The following is a 19567-nucleotide window of genomic DNA, read 5'->3' as shown; positions in this document are numbered from 1 at the left end:
TGTTTTTACATTGGGTGTGAGCAGGAAGTTTGTATTGAAAATATTTTACCATCGGAAGAGCTTTTCCACATTTCTGGCACTGGTTAGTGTCCCAGCACATAAATCCTGGAGAAGACAGTGATTAGAGTGAAAATTAAATTCTCTGAAAAAAAATATGAAGATAAATACTAGTCTGTCTCTCTCATTCTGGACACAGAAAAACATTTTTTATTTAGAATCATAAAATCTTTAAAAAATCAGTTTCCTGAAACTGTGTAAAAATAGATCCTACCTAATCTTATTAAGAACTTGCAGAGTTTTGGAAAAATGAGGAATGGTGTATTTATTATAAGCTTGGAAGGTTTGACTTGGGTCCCTCTCCTTGTCTTGATGGGGTTCTTCCTCCAGATCTGGTAGTTCTTAGCAGGGAGGTGAGGACCACCCCCAATGCCAGGGGAACATGGGTTGGGGCATCAGGTCAGCCCCAGGTAAGTAGAGTCCAGGAGTCTGCCATGCCTAGCCAGCCTGGCCCAGGACAGGAGGGCACTCCCTAGCCACTCACAGCCTGGAACCTGGAGCCTCCTGCTCCTACTTTTGAGAGACCTGGATTCATCTTTGAAAGGGGTGAATACTGTTCAACATCTCAGAGGGCTTAGATGGCTCTGAAACAAGACTTCTTCACTTAAGATGTATTCATGACATTTACTTTTCTTGCAAATTACCCAAAGCATGGGAGACTAGTTCAGGTAAAAAGTAGTATGTTTCAGTATTCCATTTTGCCAAGGCCCCAGACTGAAGAATGAACTTCTAAGGTGATGTTTGGTTATCTGGAGTAGGATATCCTTCCTGTCTGATCAGGTGGGTCTTGGGGTTCAAACTGCCACAAAGAATCATCTAGAGGTAAAGGACACCCCAGGGAATGTTTGTCCCCACACTGGTTCATGTGTGGCAGTCATCGTATATGGAACTTGGGCCAGTGACGGCACCAGCAGCTGCTGAGTCCATGTGTCCAGGTCCCTGTGTCTCAGGTAAGTCAGTGTCCCCACCTGCCTCACACGTGAGGCGTAAATTATTCAGTCACAGCACCGTAGAAACTGAGTGAGCTGAGGAAGGCTTTGCACTGATGGGAGGTCATTTCTTGAACAGGAGAAACATCTAAACCAATGTCTTCTTTTAAAGATGTCAAAAATGGTGCCGCTGCCGATATAATATTTCTAGTGGATTCCTCTTGGAGCATTGGCAAGGAACATTTCCAACTTGTTCGAGAGTTTCTATATGATGTTATAGAATCTTTAGCAGTGGGAGACAATGATTTCCGTTTTGCTCTGGTCCAGTTCAACGGCAACCCACATACCGAGTTCCTGTTCAATACGTATCGTTCTAAACAAGAAGTCCTCTCCCATGTTTCCAACATGTCTTATATTGGGGGCAGCAATCAGACTGGAAAAGGATTAGCATACGTAATGCAGAACCACCTCACTGAGGCTGCCGGAAGCCGGGCCAGTGACGGAGTCCCTCAGGTTATCGTAGTGTTAACCCATGGACACTCGGAGGACGGCCTTGCTCTGCCCTCAGCGGAACTTAAGTCTGCTGATGTTAACGTGTTTGCAATTGGAGTTGAGGATGCAGATGAAGCAGCCTTAAAAGAAATAGCAAGTGAACCGCTCAATATGCATGTTTTCAACCTAGAGAATTATACCTCACTTCATGACATAGTAGGAAACTTAGTGGCCTGTGTGCGTTCATCCATGGCTCCAGAAAGGGCTGGAGGCACAGAGATCCCCAGAGACATCACAGGTAATGGCAACGCCACCAACCTGCTGCCTGCCTCGCTCTTCTTCTGGAGATAAGCTTGGCAACCGCTGGCATTAAGGCAATCCTCTTGCTAAAAGGCGGTGGGGTGGATTAGGGAAGAGATGCCTGTTCACAGGCCTAAAAACAAAGGTTTGAGTATTCTCTGTCGTCCCCTTCCAAAATAGAGCATTTACTCCCTCCAAGATGAGTTTTGCCTTTGAAACAATTAATATTCCAACTCCAAAAAATACACATCCTGATATTATGACCCCACAGGCAGTGCTTCTTGGACAAAAAGCCTCAGCGTGGCTGGGCAGGACTTTGACAAAAGTCCCTCCATTTGTTCCTGGGAAAGAGTCCATTTCCTTTAAAGAAAGCTCAGGGTCTGAAACAGCTCAAGGGAGAGGGGAAGCGGGCATCCACTTCTGGGTCCAGTGAAGCAACACACAGAGCTCCTCTCTTTGACGCTACAGAATTTATTTCAAAGACTTGATGGACTCAGAATCGTGAGAAGCCTTAGAGATTTGTTGTTTAGTTGCTCAGTTGTGTCTGACTCTCTGCGACCCCGAGGACTGCAGCATGCCAGGCTTTCCTGTCCTTCATTATCTCCTGGTGTTTGCTCAAATTCATGTCCATTGAGTCGGTGATGCCATCCAACCATCTCATCCTCTGTTGTCCCCTTTGCCTCCTGCCCTCAATCTTTCCCAGCATCAGGGTCTTTTCCAGTGAGTCGGCTCTTGGAAGCCTTAGAGATGATCCGGTCCCAATCTATTTTGTAGGAATTGAGTCCAGGAGCTGAAGTCACTTATGTGTTGGCTCTGGATGGGGTTTTCTCACTTCTCCTCCTCACTGACACCATCGTTGTACCCACAGAGATGCTTCTGATTCCAGTGGTTCTTGTCAGTGTCCTGATGATGCAAGGACTTTGGATGTGTGTTCATGTCCAGTGACATGCAGAGAACTAACTGTCTGGCAAGTTACTTAACCAGTCACCTGCATTAGCTTTCTTGCCAGTGACTCATAGGGAAGGAATTCCACGTAAATTTCACACATGTTGCAACACTGCAATTTTGACCAATACCCAGGGCTAGGTTTCCTCATCAGCAACAGGCAGGGTGGAGGGAATTCTAGGAGAATGGGCAGAAAGTTAGGCTGCAACCAAGGGCCCCTTAACTGAGATGAGCTCCAGAAGGAGAGATGTGCATCCCCCAGGATGAAGGGAAAGGAGAAGAAAGGGGTTGTGTAGCTAAGATATTGAAGTGGAAAGGGAAGAAGCTGGGAGAGCTCAGCTTGAGCTGGCATCAGTCATTTCAATAAGAGATGACAAAGCGGGAGACACAGTGGTGTTTGGGAGTGTGGAGTAAGCTGAGCTAATTTTGTCCCAGAAGTTGTGCATAAGATGGTTTCCCCAGGGGTTACCTGTGATGTCAGCTTTGACAGGGGTGGAAGGACTCATGGCGCTACCAGTGGGTCTACTTCTAAGACAGGAGTGAGGGACAGTCTGGATAATTTGCATTAAACCTGAAGATCATTCCCTACTTCAAATGATGTGTCTCACCTCTGCGTCGTGACACTCGTGTCAATTCTGCCAGATTATAGGGAAAGGAGGTGGGACTCCGCGAGCACCCCAAACCAAACACTGCAGGTTACAAGGAGATTACAAGATGGCAAGTCTAATGACCTTCTGCATTCGCTACAATGTCCTCAGCATCAGTAATTCACTAATCATTGCATTTCTGAATTCAACTCATCCATGTCAAAATCAATGAAGAGGATTAGGAGCGAAATGGAACATCTTCTCTTTATTGATGTTTTGGCCAATTCAGGATAATGGATGGATGAGTTTGCCTTTATGTTTAACCATTATATAAATGGATAAACAATTAGATTACCACATTAATGCAAAATAAGCCTTGATATCAACATAGTCTCTTTCCACACAGATGACAAAACCTTTGTTTTTATGCCAAGAAAGCATCTCTGTCTTCTAGTGCCCAAGCCACTAGCAGCTCCAGGGTGGAATATTAATCCATTTATATTGTCTTTCTAATTAACTTCACTCTGCAATTTCTCTTGTATCATGTTCCACTGCGTGTTCCACAGCAGAAAAAAAAATTCCTTTCTTAACGTTTTTGGAAAAGGTAGTCAGGAAGCCATTAGGGAGATAGCTAATACGTTAGGGCCATTCCTTTCCATTTTCTATTCACTAGGTAACTTTCCCCCACCAACATACATATGATCATCACTGTTCTTAATGAACTCTACTCAAGCAAGCCCTGAAAGTTGTGCTTTTAAAAATCTCTTCTATAAATGGACAAAGATATAAAAGCTTATACTATAACAAAAGCTAAAAAGGTGACCTACATTCAGTGAGGACGAATTTTCTTTTCTTTACAAAACAGAGATTTAGAAAACTAGCAAAACCTATCTGCGATTTTGTGTTTGCATAGGAAATACAAATATGATCTTTTATATTTTTTCTTGAAAAAAGGAGCATCCCACTAGCTAAAGAAGGCATTGTGTCCACACCCGTGTGCTCAGGAAAAGTGTTTCCAACAATGTTGAAAGCACCTTCAATTTTTCCATGGATGTTTCGAAACTTTTCCATAGAAAATGCCACTGAGGGTGTGATACTAATACATGAGCCTTAAAAGCAGGAAACCAGACAGTTTCATATGTTAAGTGTTAGAGAGATCTGACTCCTCTTAGAGTTAACATTGGTCCCTGGTGTGCCCTGCTGTACACAAGAACCCGTGAACGCGTGTCTGTCTGAGGCTTCGGCTCTCCTGGATAACAGCATGCCCTGTGTGTGTCCCATCACGTGCGTAAGAGAACAACGTTGTTTTTTCAGTGATGACAAATTATCCAACATTTTTCTATGACCTGCTGCTGTTCAGCTTTTTAGAAGACAATGCTCAAGGGTTTTCCCTCAGTGTTTGTTTATCTTATTTATTCTACTGTGAACTGCAATCAAAAAGGAAGTATTAATAAGGAATGAGTCATCCTGCAATTTAGGGGTCATTTTTCTTCTACTGATCTTAGGCTCAGAGTTAGTCCTTCCTGAAAAGGTCTTGCTTTGGTAATTAAGGGGTAAATCTTCCTTTGTCCCTCAGGGTTATTGGCTTAGGTCCGGGCAGTGTTGAGGAATTTTGTGGTATGGTTTGTGGAGGCTGGAACTCCTGGGACAAAGTGAGCCATCACTATAGTCTGCAGTGTAATTCACACTGCTGGAGCCACATCCTCCCAAAGGTCCCTCGGGAACCTTGTGGTTCCACCAAAGAGTAAAATGCTCTGGAATTCTTAGCAAAGGCTAAGTTAGTATCTTATACGATCTTACAAGATATTTCCACACTAGTATCTTTCCCTATGCAAGGAATTCCTCTGCAAAATTGTTGTTAGGGGTTTTATGCCTGTAAGCAGAGAAAAAGACCAGTTCTCATTCCAGTAATCCTAATTCCAGCCATTCCTGGTTCAGTTTACCCAAGCAGAAAGCTTGGACAAGAACATCTCATGAGACAAGAGTTGCATTTTGTTTCCATTTGGAAATAAAAGGAATTTTGCTAGTACCAGGAAGAATTAATTTTACATATAAAATGTTCAGTCATTACAAATATCAGAATGAATGAGTTTACATATAATACAATTATACTCCAAATATAGCTTCTTAAAATCCAAACTATAAATACTGTCTATGCTTACATAAAATCTCTGCCTATTCCTAACACACACTTAAGTTATTAAAAAAACACTTGCTACAATAATTTTGCTTTTCCTATGGTTTAAATCAGGCTGATTTAAACGTTCCAGCTGAGGCTTTGAAATATTCCACCCAGGTTGGTAGTTTATTGATTGCAATTCCTTGCTCAGTGCTTCTGTGAAACCCCCATTCTCAGTCACAGAATGGACGTTTCATGTTTGCCATCGTGAGGAGAAAAGAGGTCTTGGTCAGCCTTTTTATGTCCATTTGTCCAAGCCCAGAGCTAATTCTAACTCTGGGTTGCCTAGATACGCATGGTCCTGTCAGGCACTTGGTCTATGCTAGGTCTAGGATGTCATAAAAATAAGGTTGGATAATTATGTCATGACTGGTTTCATATCACTCTGCTTAACATTGTTCTGCATTTTGTGATTGAATATAGAGGCAAAGGCAAAAATCAATGAAGAAAACATTCATCCCAACCCCAGGTCTGCATTTGAGTTTTACACAATGAAAACATTATTTGAGAAAAAAATTAACCCAAACGTATCGAATATTTTTCAATAAAAACTGGGGATGTCGTTCTTTTCATATTTCCAAAGTGGAAGGTTCATAGCCATTTTGGTTTCTAAAGAAAAGCAAAGCATAAACAATGGTTGCTCGAGGAATCAAGTATTTAACATACTGGGACAATGAGTCACCGAAGCCTAAATCTGAGATTCTGTTTTCTGCTGTGGATTTATTTGGACAAAGAAAATTCTTGTGATCATTTGAGGATTATAACAGAAATGTCCTGAAATTCAAAATCATCTTTCGACCTTTGTTAGTGTAGTCCTTTATTTTCTCCTGTAGGTCAGGTAAGACACAGTTCTGTGCATCTATGGTTCCCTCCAAATTCAGTAGAAAATTTCAGAATATACCCAAGACTTCTCCCAGAAAAGTAAACATGATCTTTTGAAATTTAACTACAAAGATGGTGCAGAGGAAACTTTGCTATTAAATAAATGCCCCTACTGAACACCATCATTTCTGTTAAGAAGCTGCCTCTTATCCATTCAGAATGCAGAACTAAAAGAGAATTTCACGTTCTTTAATCAACATGTGTTTGTTTGTCCATATTTCGTGTTTCTTATTGGTTTCTCAAGAAACATGTCAGAATACCGAACGATGCATGTGATCACTTGTTCTAATGCTTTCACATTTTTTGCATTTCTCTCTTTTAAAGCACAAGACTCTGCTGACATTATTTTCCTTATTGATGGATCAAACAACACCGGAAGTGTCAATTTCGCAGTCATTCTCGACTTCCTTGTAAATCTCCTTGAGAGACTGTCAATTGGAACTCAGCAGATCCGAGTGGGGGTGGTGCAGTATAGCGATGAGCCCAGAACCATGTTCTCCTTGAACAGCTACTCCACCAAGGCTCAGGTTCTGGATGCAGTGAAGGCCCTGGGGTTCATTGGTGGAGAGCTGGCCAATGTTGGCCTTGCCCTGGATTTTGTGGTGGAGAATCACTTCACCCGGGCGGGGGGCAGCCGAGCAGAGGAAGGGGTTCCCCAGGTGCTGGTCCTCATAAGTGCTGGGCCTTCTAGTGATGAGATCCGAGACGGGGTCGTAGCACTGAAGCAGGCTAGCGTTTTCTCGTTTGGCCTCGGAGCCCAGGCCGCCTCCAAGGCAGAGCTTCAGCACATAGCTACCAATGACAACCTGGTGTTTACTGTCCCGGAATTCCGTAGCCTTGGGGACGTCCAGGAACAATTACTGCCGTACATTGTTGGCGTGGCCCAAAGGCACATTGTCTTGCAACCGCCAACCATTGTCACCCAAGGTACGTATGCTTTTCTCACCATCTGTGTGGTAGTGGGTGTTCTGTGTGTGGTTCTGTAGGAGTCAGGCTGGTGCCTTGCAGAATGATTCACCTCGGGAGAACCTGTAAGTACCTATGGTCCAGTCCTTCCTAGATGAGCTAGCTCTTGGATGTGGTGTCTGGGATGGTTGCCGTGTTCCAGAAAACCCCCAAAGATCTGTGAGTGCATGGAAAGCTCTTGGTGGAAGACGAGTTGTCAAGAAAGTGTGCTTTCATGGCTAATTCAACAAACCTGTTACTTTGAGGTTATTCAACACCATCATTCATTCATTCATTCATTTCAGTCGCTCAGTTGTGTCCAACTCTTTGCGACCCCGTGGTGACATCGTTATACCATCTACTTATCAAGAGCTTCCCAGGTGGCTCAGTGGTAAAGAATCCATCTGTCCAGTGCAGGAGACAGGGGAAAGACAGGTTCAATCCCTGGGTGGGAAAGATCCCTGGGAGGAGGAAATGACAACCCTCTCCAGTAGTCTTGTTTATTTAAATGAAACAAGAATTCCATGGAGAATTCCATGGACAGAGGAGCCCGGTGGGCTACAGTTCATGAGGTTGCAAAGTGTCAAATATGACTGCGCGACTGAGCACACACACGCAGGAGTGATCTCCTCTATTGCACTCGTCTGAAAAATGGATCTCAGTGGATCATTGCGATTATGAGAAAGTTACTGCAGGATAACAGGGTTGAGCGCTGAAAGTCAGACTGTTAGACTGTGCTGTCTTCTGAGAACTGTCTCCCCAGAGTCACTTTAGTGACGGGTAGCAGCAGTGGCACTTCTGGAAGTAAGAAATAACAAAGTTCTCACTTGGGGGTCTTTATGGAACTTTTTTTCCCCTCCTCTTGTTGAACTGAAGAGGAATTCTGTTGATGGAGAGATTCTACACTGAGATGGCGGGCCTTTGGCAAAAATGTCCGATTGGAGTCACGTAACAAAATACATTTCACAAATGTGGGAGGGGGGAGGTATATTTCAAAATTTAAGTAAGAACCCAGTGGCTCTTGATGCAGTGGCAGGTAAAAGTCTGACGGACTCAGGTGCACCAGCTCCCTCCACTGGTAACCTCACCTGTCTCAGAGACTGTATTGCCAGTGGTATTAGGCATATTGTTGGGTGGGGTAAATTAAGATTTGGTGCAAAATTACATCCTGAAAATTCTCTTGATATTTCCAGACACCTGTCTGACTGAAATACAGTATGTTAAGGGTTTTCCCTCGGCTGGCATGCTTTTGGAAACAAATGAACAACTTCCATAGGTTTTGTAAATGCTCAGGAAGTGCCACTGCAGCAGACTGGACCTTTGGTACTGGGTCTTACGTTACCCAGCCGCGTGATCCTGGGCAGGCCACACAGCCTCTCTGGGTTCCAGTTTTTTGAACTGATGACAAAGGATGAAAGTTTGCCCAAAGTTGCCCAAGAGTAGCCTTGAGTCACCCTAGATGGTTGCAGAGGAAGACAGCAGCAAGGAAGGGCTGCGGGGACTGGACATTCAAGGCGACTTTGCTTAGGAGCAAGAGAGAGATGACCACTTCCAGGAGAAGTTTCAGGTTCGTTCTTATCCATGGCAATCCAGGCCCTCATCCCAGCTTTCCTTAGCTAACTCTCACTCCACACTTACAAGAACATCTTTAGTCTCTGCAATTCATTTGTAAACATTCTACAAATATTCTTGGCGATCAGGTATGTGCCAGACACCATGCCAAGCGTTGGAGACCCCAGTGCTGGTGGACCAGACTGATGTGGCCGCTGGTTCATTACAGTGAAATGGGGAGACAGATCACAAAAGATGAAAAAACTACTCCCAGAGTATGCCAGAGGAGGACATTAAAGGGGGCTGTCTTGGAAAGAAGGAGGGAGAGAGCTGTAGGAGAGTGCCCAGGGAAGACTGATCAGAGAAACTGCAGGACAGAGCAGAAAAGAAGCAGAGGGAATAAGGTGCTAGGGGAGGTGGTCGGTCCTGCAGTGAGAGGGAGCCTGGCCCCACCCAGAACTGTGGAGAGGAGGTGGGCTGGAGTTCCCTGATGCCTGGGCGCCTGGAGAAACGTTTGGTTTAGGGGGTGAGCATCACCAGCTTGGCTGAGTCTTCCAGGGGCTTCTGTTTTCTCAGTGAAGCTCAGGGTACAGGAGCATCTGCTTTATTGGAGGTTGGGGTCCCTGAGTCACTGCAAAGAGTTGCCCAAGAGTAGCCTTGAGTCACCCTAGGTGGTTGCAGAGGAAGACAGCAGCAAGGAAGGGCTGCAGGGACTGGACATTTGAGGCGACGTTGCTTAGGAGCAAGAGAGAGATGACCACTTCCAGTCCTGGCTTGTGAGGGCAGAAGGGGACTTGACGTCCTGCTGGATGTCAGTCAACAGGGAGCTGAGGGCTACAGCCGACTGGCTACAGGACCTTCAGGGTCACCTCGACAAGGGGGTTGTGCACAAGCCCCAGCAGAACCTTGTGAAAGAGGAGAGACAGAGCTGCTGGGGCCCTGACTCTCACAGCAGAAAGAGGAAGTCCCTTCCTGGAGCAGGGGGGAGGGGAGGAGATGGGATATAGTCAGCCCGGTGACTGGCAGATGAAGGCATCTGCCTTTCTCTGCATCTGTTCACATGTTCATACATCTCAGTGAGGACAGGAAGCTCTGCATTTATGGTTTCAGCACCTGCACCTACAGTATAGACGGGGCATGTGTGACAGTGCGTGTGTTCAGGTGTGCTTAATGTCTGCGTGTGTCTACAGGCACACACATGGTTACCTGCACAGCTGAAATGTGGCTTTTATGTACCTGTGGAGACAGGGAGAGGAAGGAGGCAGGGGATGTGGCTTCACGTGTCTGCAGCCTCCACGGAGAGTTGGAGGACTCGGGATACACTGCTGACACCACAACTTAATGCCAAAGCGGTGGTCCTCACGTGCCTATCCCTCAGTGCTTTGTGTATATGGTACTTTACATGTTTCTTTTAAAGAAGAGACTCTGGACCGATAATGGCAATGCAGTCAAACGTTAAGTAAACTAGGATGTTACACACCATCCACCTGACTGCATGGAGCAAGGAGGCCTCCTCACGTTCAGATAATCATCCAGGAAGCTGCAGACACACCTGCCTCTGCGGGCACCATTTACCATCTTACAAGTCTCAGAAGCCTGCTCCGGTTTCTGGATCAGGTGCTGAGGTCTGATACGAGCCTTGGTTCCCGAGATTCAGGCAAGTTGCCTGAGAGCTGATACAACAGGTGGACACAAGTTCATAGTCACTTTGAGGCAGTGATCTTGTTGAAGCATTTTTGCTTTGTGATTTGTCTTTGAGTTATCCTAACCTTAACACGTAATGTGGGAACTTCACAACACAGGTCTCTTAAATAAAAATACTTCTGGGCCACTTGCTAGTTTTGACACTTATTTCCTTTTGACATTGATTATGATGCTGAATAATTAGTGTTTTTCTCCTTGACTGCAAACATCAAGGCACAGACCAGAGAAAAGAAGGGACTAGGGTGTTGGTGCTCTTCGAGTTTTGTACTTGATGATAGGTGTTTATGAAGTCAAGGTTGTGAAACACAAGGCCCTCTGAGCAGAAAAGGATCACTTCTTTAATTATTTGAGCCATGGCTTCATCCTCGCCTCTAAAGCCCCAGCAATGGATTTCTGGCAGAAAAGAGCTTTCTGCCTTTTTTAGTGACAACATACTAAATACGTGGTGAATAAAACTACACTGATTTTTGAACGATTGTTTTGTAAAGCATACTAAGAGAAGGTAGGGGGGTTGGGGAACCCCACCTGCCAGCAGTTGGGAAGGACACGGCTGTTACTCATGTGTGAGTTAGGATAAATCCCTCAGGGGCTCCCACGGACTTGACATTGGCAAGAACAACTGGAGCTCCCCTTGGGTGGAATTAGCTATGTAGAGGGTCATATTGAACGTGATGGGCCAGGCCATTCCACTTACCTTGTCACGTTGCTACCTACAGTCATTGAAGTCAACAAGAGGGACATAGTTTTCCTGGTGGATGGCTCTTCCAAACTGGGACTGACCAACTTCAATGCAATCCGCGACTTCATTGCCAAGGTCATCCAGAGGCTGGAGATCAGACAGGATCTTATCCAGGTGGCAGTGGCTCAGTATGCAGACACAGTGAGGCCAGAGTTTTATTTCAATACCTACCCCAGCAAGAGGGAGGTCATAAACGCCGTGCGGAAAATGAAGGCTTTGGATGGCTCAGCCTTGTACACGGGCTCCGCTCTGGATTTTGTTCGGAACAACCTGTTCACGGAGGCGGCCGGCTACCGGGCTGCCGAGGGGGTCCCTAAGCTTCTGGTGCTGGTTACAGGCGGTAAGTCCCTAGATGCGGTCAGCCAGCCCGCCCAGGAGCTGAAGAGGAGCGGCATCCTGGCCTTCGCCGTCGGGAACAAGGTGGCTGACCAGGCTGAACTGGAAGAGATCGCTTTCGATTCCTCCCTGGTGTTCACTGCCACCGAGTTCCGACCCGCCCCTTTGCAGGGCGTGCTGCCCGGCTTGCTCGGGCCTCTCAGGACCCTCACTGGAACCACTGAAGGTACGAGGCTGGGGAACCAGACACGCGATCCGGGGAGACACACATGTGATACGGCGGTCTGTAGGGTGGGGGTGGGGAGTCAGACACGTGATAGGGTGGAGACAGGCACGTGATAGGGCGGAGACACACACGTGATAGGGTGGTCTGCAAGGGGTGGGGGTGGGGAGTCAGGCGCGTGATAGGGCTGTCTCCAGGCAGAGCCTTTGGGGAATAAGCAAATTTATTTTGTGTTAGACTAAGATCAGACTCTTAAATGATGGAAACTGAAGTCACCAACTAGATCTACTTTGAGTTTCATCATACCCTGACTTGACAAAGACAGGACTTAAAATGCCCTGTGCTACAACTGTGTGTCATAAACTGTCATAAAGTAAGAACGTGTCACTTAAACTGTAGGACCAGGGGCTATCTGTCTTTGGCCAAAGCTTTTGGCCGAGGCGCTCACTTCTCAGTCCTGACCCCTCATGAGGTCCCAGTGTTCTGTCTGCACTGGTGACTCTGGTCCAGCCCCCCGTCTCCCAACCACCAAGCTGTAGCCTGGCTCCTCCCTTCCCAAGCAGATGGTCCACTTGTAAATGGTCTGAAGCTGACCAGTTGTAGAGCATTCACCCTTTCCTCTCTTGAAGGAATTCCTTCAATGGGGAAGCACAGTAAGGGGATGAGTATGCAGATAAAAAGCAAGTGGTTCTCCAAACCCCTCCTTTATTATGGTTATCAGTGAACAGTTATTTTTAAAGACACAATAGTGATCTATGAGCTTACAAATTGAATGAGTGCAATTCACCGTCCTTAATGAAGATGGATATCACGGAAACAAGCTTCCCCGGCTCACAACCTTTACCACTGGAAGAATGTTCGATGCATGACCCACGGTGCATGAACGCATGCTCACTCATCAAGCACTCTGGTCTTCCAAAAGCCTCCCTCCCTCTCTCTCTCTCATTTCCTTAAAACTTCTAATCTACACTTTCATAGCTGAAGTTCAATTTGATGCAACAAATAGGCTGAAAGTAGTTGTTAGGTTCCAATTTTAGTGAAACATCAGGGAAGAGATGGGAAATAATTTTTTTTTTTCCAGTGGCTTGTGTTGGGGAAAACACTCTGATTTGAGAAATACTTTTGATTCTTCAGGCCTCCCTGATAGCTCAGTTGGTAAAGAATCCGCCTGCAATGTGGAAGACCTAGGTTTCATCCCTGGGTTGGGAAGATCCCCCAGAGAAGGGAAAGGCTACCCACTCCAGTGTCAGGAGAATTCCCTGGACTGTATAATCCATGGGGTCGCAAAGAGTCGGACATGACTGAGCGACTTTCACTTTTATTCTTCATGAAGGCCACCTCGGCCAAGCATAGCAAAGAGTTTCTTTGCATTTTAATGTGTTTCAGTCATCCCGTGATCTCACTCAGGAGGAATCTTCATGGGCACTTGCTGGATTATTGCCTGGCAAGGCCACGACTCCCCGTAGAGGAGTCTCAGTAGAGAATGAAAAATGTACCTTCCTAGGAATGTTTCAAGATGAGAGCAACCTAATTTTATTGCCTTTTTTTTTTTTAGCCTTAGGGAACTCGTGTTCTCAGGTTAACGTGAGCTAACACTTCTAATCTGTCTGTAAGTGAAAATCTCTGTGTAGATGTGTAGGGGGAATCCCTGGGGGACCCAGTCTCGCCCAGGTAAACCTGTCTCTGTCTGTGGCTGTAAACTGACCGATGCTGAAAGACACAGCACCCTTGTAGCTTTCATTTCCGCAGAAGGAACGCTCCGTTTCAAGGACGCTGATCACTGTGGTTGGTTGCAAACATTCTAGCTTTGGCACTGTGTCACTCTGTGACCCAGTTGGGTTTCGTAACCTCGGCTATCAGTACCCCTCACGATCACCAGCCCCCACTGGAGGAAAATATGCAGCCTTCTGCCATATTTTATGAGATGGACGTGCTTGGCCTCACTGGTGTTCTCTGTATTCTACGTGTTGGCATGTGTGCCCATGTGGGCACACATGAGGAAGCCCTCTGTGGTTGTGTGTGTCTCACTGTGTTTTCTGTGCTCCACTGCAGTTCGCGTAAACAAAAGGGATATCATCTTTCTTTTGGATGGATCGTCCAACGTCGGAGAGACCAATTTCCCTTATGTGCGGGACTTTGTCATGAACCTAGTTAACAGCCTTGATGTTGGAAGCGACCACATTCGGGTCGGTCTAGTGCAATTTAGTGACACTCCGGTGACGGAGTTCTCCCTAAACACCTACCCGACCAAGTCAGAGTTGCTAGCTCACCTGAGGCAGATGCAGCTCCAGGGGGGGTCGGTCCTGAACACGGGCGCGGCCCTGAGCTATGTGCATGCCAACCACTTCACCGAAGCTGGCGGCAGCAGGATCCAGGACCACGTGCCGCAGCTGCTACTCCTGCTCACGGCCGGGCAGTCTGAGGACTCCTATTTGCAAGCCGCCAACGCCCTGGCGCGCGCGGGCATCCTGACCTTTTGTGTGGGCACTAGCCAGGCCGATAGGGCGGAGCTTGAGGAGATTGCTTTTAACCCGGGCCTGGTGTATCTCATGGATGATTTCAGCTCCTTGCCAGCTTTGCCTCAACAGCTGATTCAGCCCCTAACCACTTATGTTAGCGGAGGTGTGGAGGAGGTGCCTCTTGCCCAGCCAGGTAAAGCTCTGCGATTGCTCGGGGCTCCCTCTCCCCTACCCCCAGACACCTCTTTGGTGGGCAGGTGGCCCGGGCTGAACTCCAGAGGCTGGCGACGAGCTGTGCAGAGATGATGGGGTCCCTTTGGTTCATGGATTTTTGAAGGGAGGCTCAAGACACTGTACCAGCAAGCTTAGGTCTTCTGTCTAAAGGGTGTTTGTCCTTGAACGTCTAGAAAATCCAGTTTATGTTCTACCCAGGTTATCCCACCCTGGATTCAGAAGCTTTTACTTACTTATTTTTTTTTTTTGCCCCAATGTCTCTGAAGATACTGGCATGCAAATCCGGATGGAAATGGGAGAAAAACAGAGAGAGAAAGCTGGATCCCCTTTTATACATGAGTATACATTGGGAACATTTAAAAGTGGAATTGATTTTCTTGATAGGATGTTTTTATATTCCAAATCTGCTGTATCTAGAAAAATTTTTGTCATAAACCCAACAAAGGCTGTGTCTTTTTGTGATGGTAAAGTGGTTTCCAAAGGCAGCCTAGGTGATGATGATTATGGTGGCAAATTAGTAAGATGATGAGTTATGGACCCTTACTTAAACCAGTTGCTGACATCACGCAGATGGGTAGCTAGATGGAGCCCACTGAAGCCTAATCAAAATAGTTCTAAGAGTGGTTTGAACAGAAAATTATATTCACGTGACACATTGTAGCCCCTGACTGGCTGCTGCTGGGTTTTCTGTAGTCTGACCACAGCAGACTGGAAGTCACTGACAGAGATCCTTACCCACAGAGTCGTGATAGACACTATCTTGGGTTCTAACCCATAACCTCAAATTTAATGGAAAGAGAATCCAAATAGAGCATTGATGACACCTGATTATGTGTCAGTTACACTTGGGTGGATAACCCATAGCAGCCTTTGTCACTAGAGACAGAATTGATTTTTAAGCACAATGTTTTCAGAAGTTGGTAACAATTTGAAAACACCATCTGTTCTCCCAGAATGATTGGCACTGATGCTAGAACAGACCCCCAAGGCCTTTCTCTGGCTTGCAGCGTTGAGGAAGCAGGGCACTAGATTGGGCAAACGGTCCAGTGGTCCCAGCCCTGTGCACAGATGCACTGCTTTGAGAGGGGGCATTTGAATGACAGCTGGTGTGGGTTTTCTCTTCCCTTGCTGGTACAGTGATCATCAGGTGAATTGCCTGAATTCCCATGACTGAAAGCTGGCAGTGCTGGGCTGAGGTCGGTTTGGAGCCTATTGTGTTTTTGTCCCTCACTGTGCCCCACGACCCACTTTTGTTGCAGAGAGCAAGCGAGACATCCTGTTCCTTTTCGACGGCTCAGCCAACCTCATGGGCCAGTTCACTGCCGCCCGTGACTTTCTCTACAAGGTCATCGACGAGCTGGATGTGAAACCTGAGGGGACCCGGGTTGCAGTGGCTCAGTTCAGTGATGATGTCAAGGTGGAGTCCCGTTTTGACCAGCACCAGAATAAGCCTGAGATCCTGAATCTCGTGAAGAGGATGAAGCTCAAGACAGGCAAAGCCCTCAACCTGGGCTACGCCTTGGATTACGCACAGAGGTACATCTTTGTGAAGTCCGCTGGAAGCCGGATTGAGGATGGAGTGCTTCAGTTCCTGGTGCTGCTGGTGGCGGGAAAGTCATCGGACCGGGTGGATACACCCGCACTCAACCTGAAGCAGAGCGGGGTGGTGCCCTTCATCCTCCAGGCGAAAAACGCGGACCCTGCTGAGTTGGAGCTGATCGTACCATCCCCAGCCTTTATTTTGGTTGCGGAGTCCCTTCCTAAGATTGGAGACCTGCAACCACAGATTGTGAACCTCTTAAAATCAGTGCAAAATGGGGCACCGGCACCAGGTAAGGCACAAGACATCTGGTTGCTTCTGCAGTCCAGCTCTCCCCAGCATGAGCTGACTCTAGGCTGCTGGCTCCAGGTCCACAGGTAGAAGCCCTCCTTGGTTTCCAAGAAAGGTCGATAACTTCTGCAGTTGTTCTTTGTTCAGTCCCTAAGTCATGTCCAACTGTTTGTGACCCCATGGGACTGCAGCACGCCAGGCTTCTCTGTCCTTCACTATCCTGGTATTTGCTCAGATTCATGTCCATTGGGTCAGTGAAGCCATCCAACCATCTCATCCTCTTTCACCCCCTTCTCCTTCTGCCTTCAATCTTTCCCAGAACCAGGGTCCTTACCAATGAGTCATCTTTTCACATCAGGTGGCCAAAGTATTGGAGTTTCAGCATCAGTCCTTCCAATGGATATTCAGGGTTGATTTCCTTTAGCATTGACTTGTTTGATTTCCTTGCAATGAAATATGACTTTTTGTTCCCAAGTTGGCTCTCTAACTTCTCTCTAGGGAAAAACAGAAGAATCAGGGTGATCACTTTTAAGGACGTTAGACTGTTTCATCCTAATATGCATTATAAAGATTTAGACATATCAATGATGAAAAATATTTATTTTCCCAAAACCAATACTTTTATTATATGCATAATAAAAGGCATGTAACATGGTTCCATTAGAACTAAGAGTCTTCTTCTTCACATATTTCCCAAATATCTTATTTTAAGTGGAGATCACTGTTATAATTCATTCTCTAGTTTCATTAGAAATAGAAAGCATGAATTGAGGCAGGCGCATTCCCATTATAAATGCTATATTAAAGTTTCTGAGTACTAATCTTCGTTACCATGACTTCATGTTTAACCACTTTCCACTGGGTGATAAAAACGTAGTAACAAGCGTAATTAATTTCACATATAATCCCTTTGATTTGAAAATGCAGAACCTAGAGCCTCTCTTCAATGATGATTGGGCACATTTACTGTTGGTTTTGGGTTGTTAACTGGACATCTGGGTTACATTTCCCTCCCTTGACCTGCTGTGACTTGCAGCAACTCATTTGAAATCTTTCATCTATAAGGTGTGATGGTTATGCAGACTCTGCCAACCCATGTCTCTCCCCGCCCCTCAACATTTCTTCTTGAGTACAGCTTTGAATGTTAACGATACTGTTCAAACATACAAAAATTCTAAAATAAGTTTTGATATTTTTATTATTAATAATTTCCTATGCTGCTTTAAAAAATTATTGTGATTTTTGTTGTTGTTGTTAAGTTGCTCAGTCATGTCTGACTCTTTGTCACTCCATGAACTGCAGCAGGCCAGGCTCCCCTGTCCTTCACCATCTCCTGGAGCTTACTCAAACTCATGTTCATTGAGTCGGTGATGCCATCCAACCATCTCATCCTCTGTCGTCCCCTTCTCCTCCTGCCCTCAATCTTTCCCAGCATCAGGGTCTTTTCTAATGAGTTGGCTCTTTGCATCAGGTGGCCAAAGTATTGAAGCTTCAGCTTCATCATCAGTCCTTTCAATGTTTATTGAGTTGATTTCCTTTAGAATTTAAAGCCACCAAATTTGACTTAAATGACAAATTCAATGGCTTGAAACAGAATGATTTTACTATCTTAAGTTTTAGAGGTCAGAAATCCAAAGCCCATTTTATTGGGCTAAAATCAAGATGTCAACCTTCCTTTTGGAGGTCCTGGCTGATAACCCTTTTTCTGGGGTCTAGAGGCCACCTGCATTCTGTGACCCACAGCCTCTTCCCCTCCATCTGCAGAGCCAGCAGGGTAGCATCCTGTCTTGTCTCTGACCTCTGCTTCCTTCCTTACATCTTCTCTCTCTGACTCTAATCCTCTTCTCTGCCTTTTAGAGGACATGCGGTTGATTACAGTGGATCCACCTGTATAATCCAGTACATATCCCCATGCCCCTGATCCTTAATTTAACCACCCCTGAACATTTTCTTCTGTACAAGTGCCAGGGATTCAGAGTTGGATATCTTTGGGGGCTGTTACTCAGCGTACCACGGTTGGTATGAAATTGTCCCTTTTCTGCCTTGAGTCACAGAGGCGGTCTTCCTTGTAGTTTCAGTTGAAAAGGATGTGGTGTTCCTGATTGATGGCTCCGAGGGTGTCAGGAGCGGCTTCCCACTGCTGAAGGAGTTCGTCCAGAGAGTGGTGGAGAGCCTGGACGTGGGACCAGACCGGGTGCGTGTGGCCGTGGTGCAGTACAGTGACCGGACCAGACCCGAGTTCTACCTGAATTCCTACATGGACCAGCAGAGTGTGGTCGGAGCCATCCGTGGGCTGACCCTGCTGGGCGGGCCGGCCCCCAACACAGGGGCTGCCCTGGAGTTCGTCCTGAGGAACATCCTGGTGGGCTCCGCTGGGAGCCGCATAGCAGAAGGTGTCCCCCAGCTCCTGATTGTCCTCACGGCCGACAGGTCTGGGGATGACGTGAGGGGCCCCTCTGTGGTCCTGAGGAGGGGAGGGGCCGTGCCCATCGGCATCGGCATTGGGAACGCTGACATCACCGAGATGCAGACCCTCTCCTTCGTCCCGGACTTCGCCGTGGTCATCCCCACCTTCCGGCAGCTGGGGACCATCCAACAGGTCATCTCGGAGAGAGTGACCCAGCTCAGCCGCGAGGAACTGAGCAGGCTGCAGGCGTCTGTCACCCCCTTGACGACTCCGGGTAAGGAGCCAATTCTCTGGCACTTCCTTCCTTAAAATATCTGGGGCTATTGGGACTGCGGGTTACAAAGGCCTCTCAGTTTTGTTTCCTCCTCCATGGGGTGTGGAAACTAGGCTTACATGAAGAATTAGGAGCCGCTTGGCCTTGGTGGCCAGAAACGACTTGGGGAGAGGCCGAGAGTCGTGTTTTTAGCCAAATTTAAGTCTCAAAAGAGAAGTGGGCTTGGTTTACAGTTCAGACCCCTAACTCTGCATGAAGGCTTCTGTGCTGATAACTGAAGAGAGGGGCCATCTAGTTGATAAAACTCCCGTGCAATGCCGGGTCCTCGTTACCCTTGGGGGTTCAGCTGGCAGCCTCCGATGGTCAGGGAAGGTGTTCATCCCAGTTGCCTCTGTCAAGCTTGGGCACCGTTTCTGAAATGTTGGTATTCTCAGAGCCCAAGTGTGAAGATGGCGTTTGAATTTGCTCATCGCAGAGAAGGGAGTGTCTGAAC

At 46.6% G+C, this 19567-nt stretch overlaps 1 protein-coding gene across 2 annotated transcripts in view; it reads left to right on the top strand.

The window, feature by feature from the left end:
* Nucleotides 1-19567, top strand: part of COL6A3 (collagen type VI alpha 3 chain) — a 91151-nt gene that overhangs the window by 18120 nt on the left and 53464 nt on the right. The window contains exons 4-9 of one of the 2 annotated variants that reach the window (XM_019957961.2): nucleotides 1159-1776; nucleotides 6696-7298; nucleotides 11288-11872; nucleotides 13922-14521; nucleotides 15822-16394; nucleotides 18466-19074. In XM_019957961.2, the coding sequence (XP_019813520.2) occupies nucleotides 1159-1776; nucleotides 6696-7298; nucleotides 11288-11872; nucleotides 13922-14521; nucleotides 15822-16394; nucleotides 18466-19074 (3588 nt within the window). The remainder of the gene's footprint in view (nucleotides 1-1158; nucleotides 1777-6695; nucleotides 7299-11287; nucleotides 11873-13921; nucleotides 14522-15821; nucleotides 16395-18465; nucleotides 19075-19567) is intronic. The other variant, XM_070786939.1, reaches the window with a different exon arrangement.

The sequence above is a fragment of the Bos indicus genome, chromosome 3 (genome assembly GCF_029378745.1).
Source record: "Bos indicus isolate NIAB-ARS_2022 breed Sahiwal x Tharparkar chromosome 3, NIAB-ARS_B.indTharparkar_mat_pri_1.0, whole genome shotgun sequence".
In the NCBI taxonomy this organism is placed as follows: domain Eukaryota; kingdom Metazoa; phylum Chordata; class Mammalia; order Artiodactyla; family Bovidae; genus Bos; species Bos indicus.
Note: the sequence above shows the minus strand (reverse complement) of the source record. Positions and strands in the feature narration are given on the sequence as shown.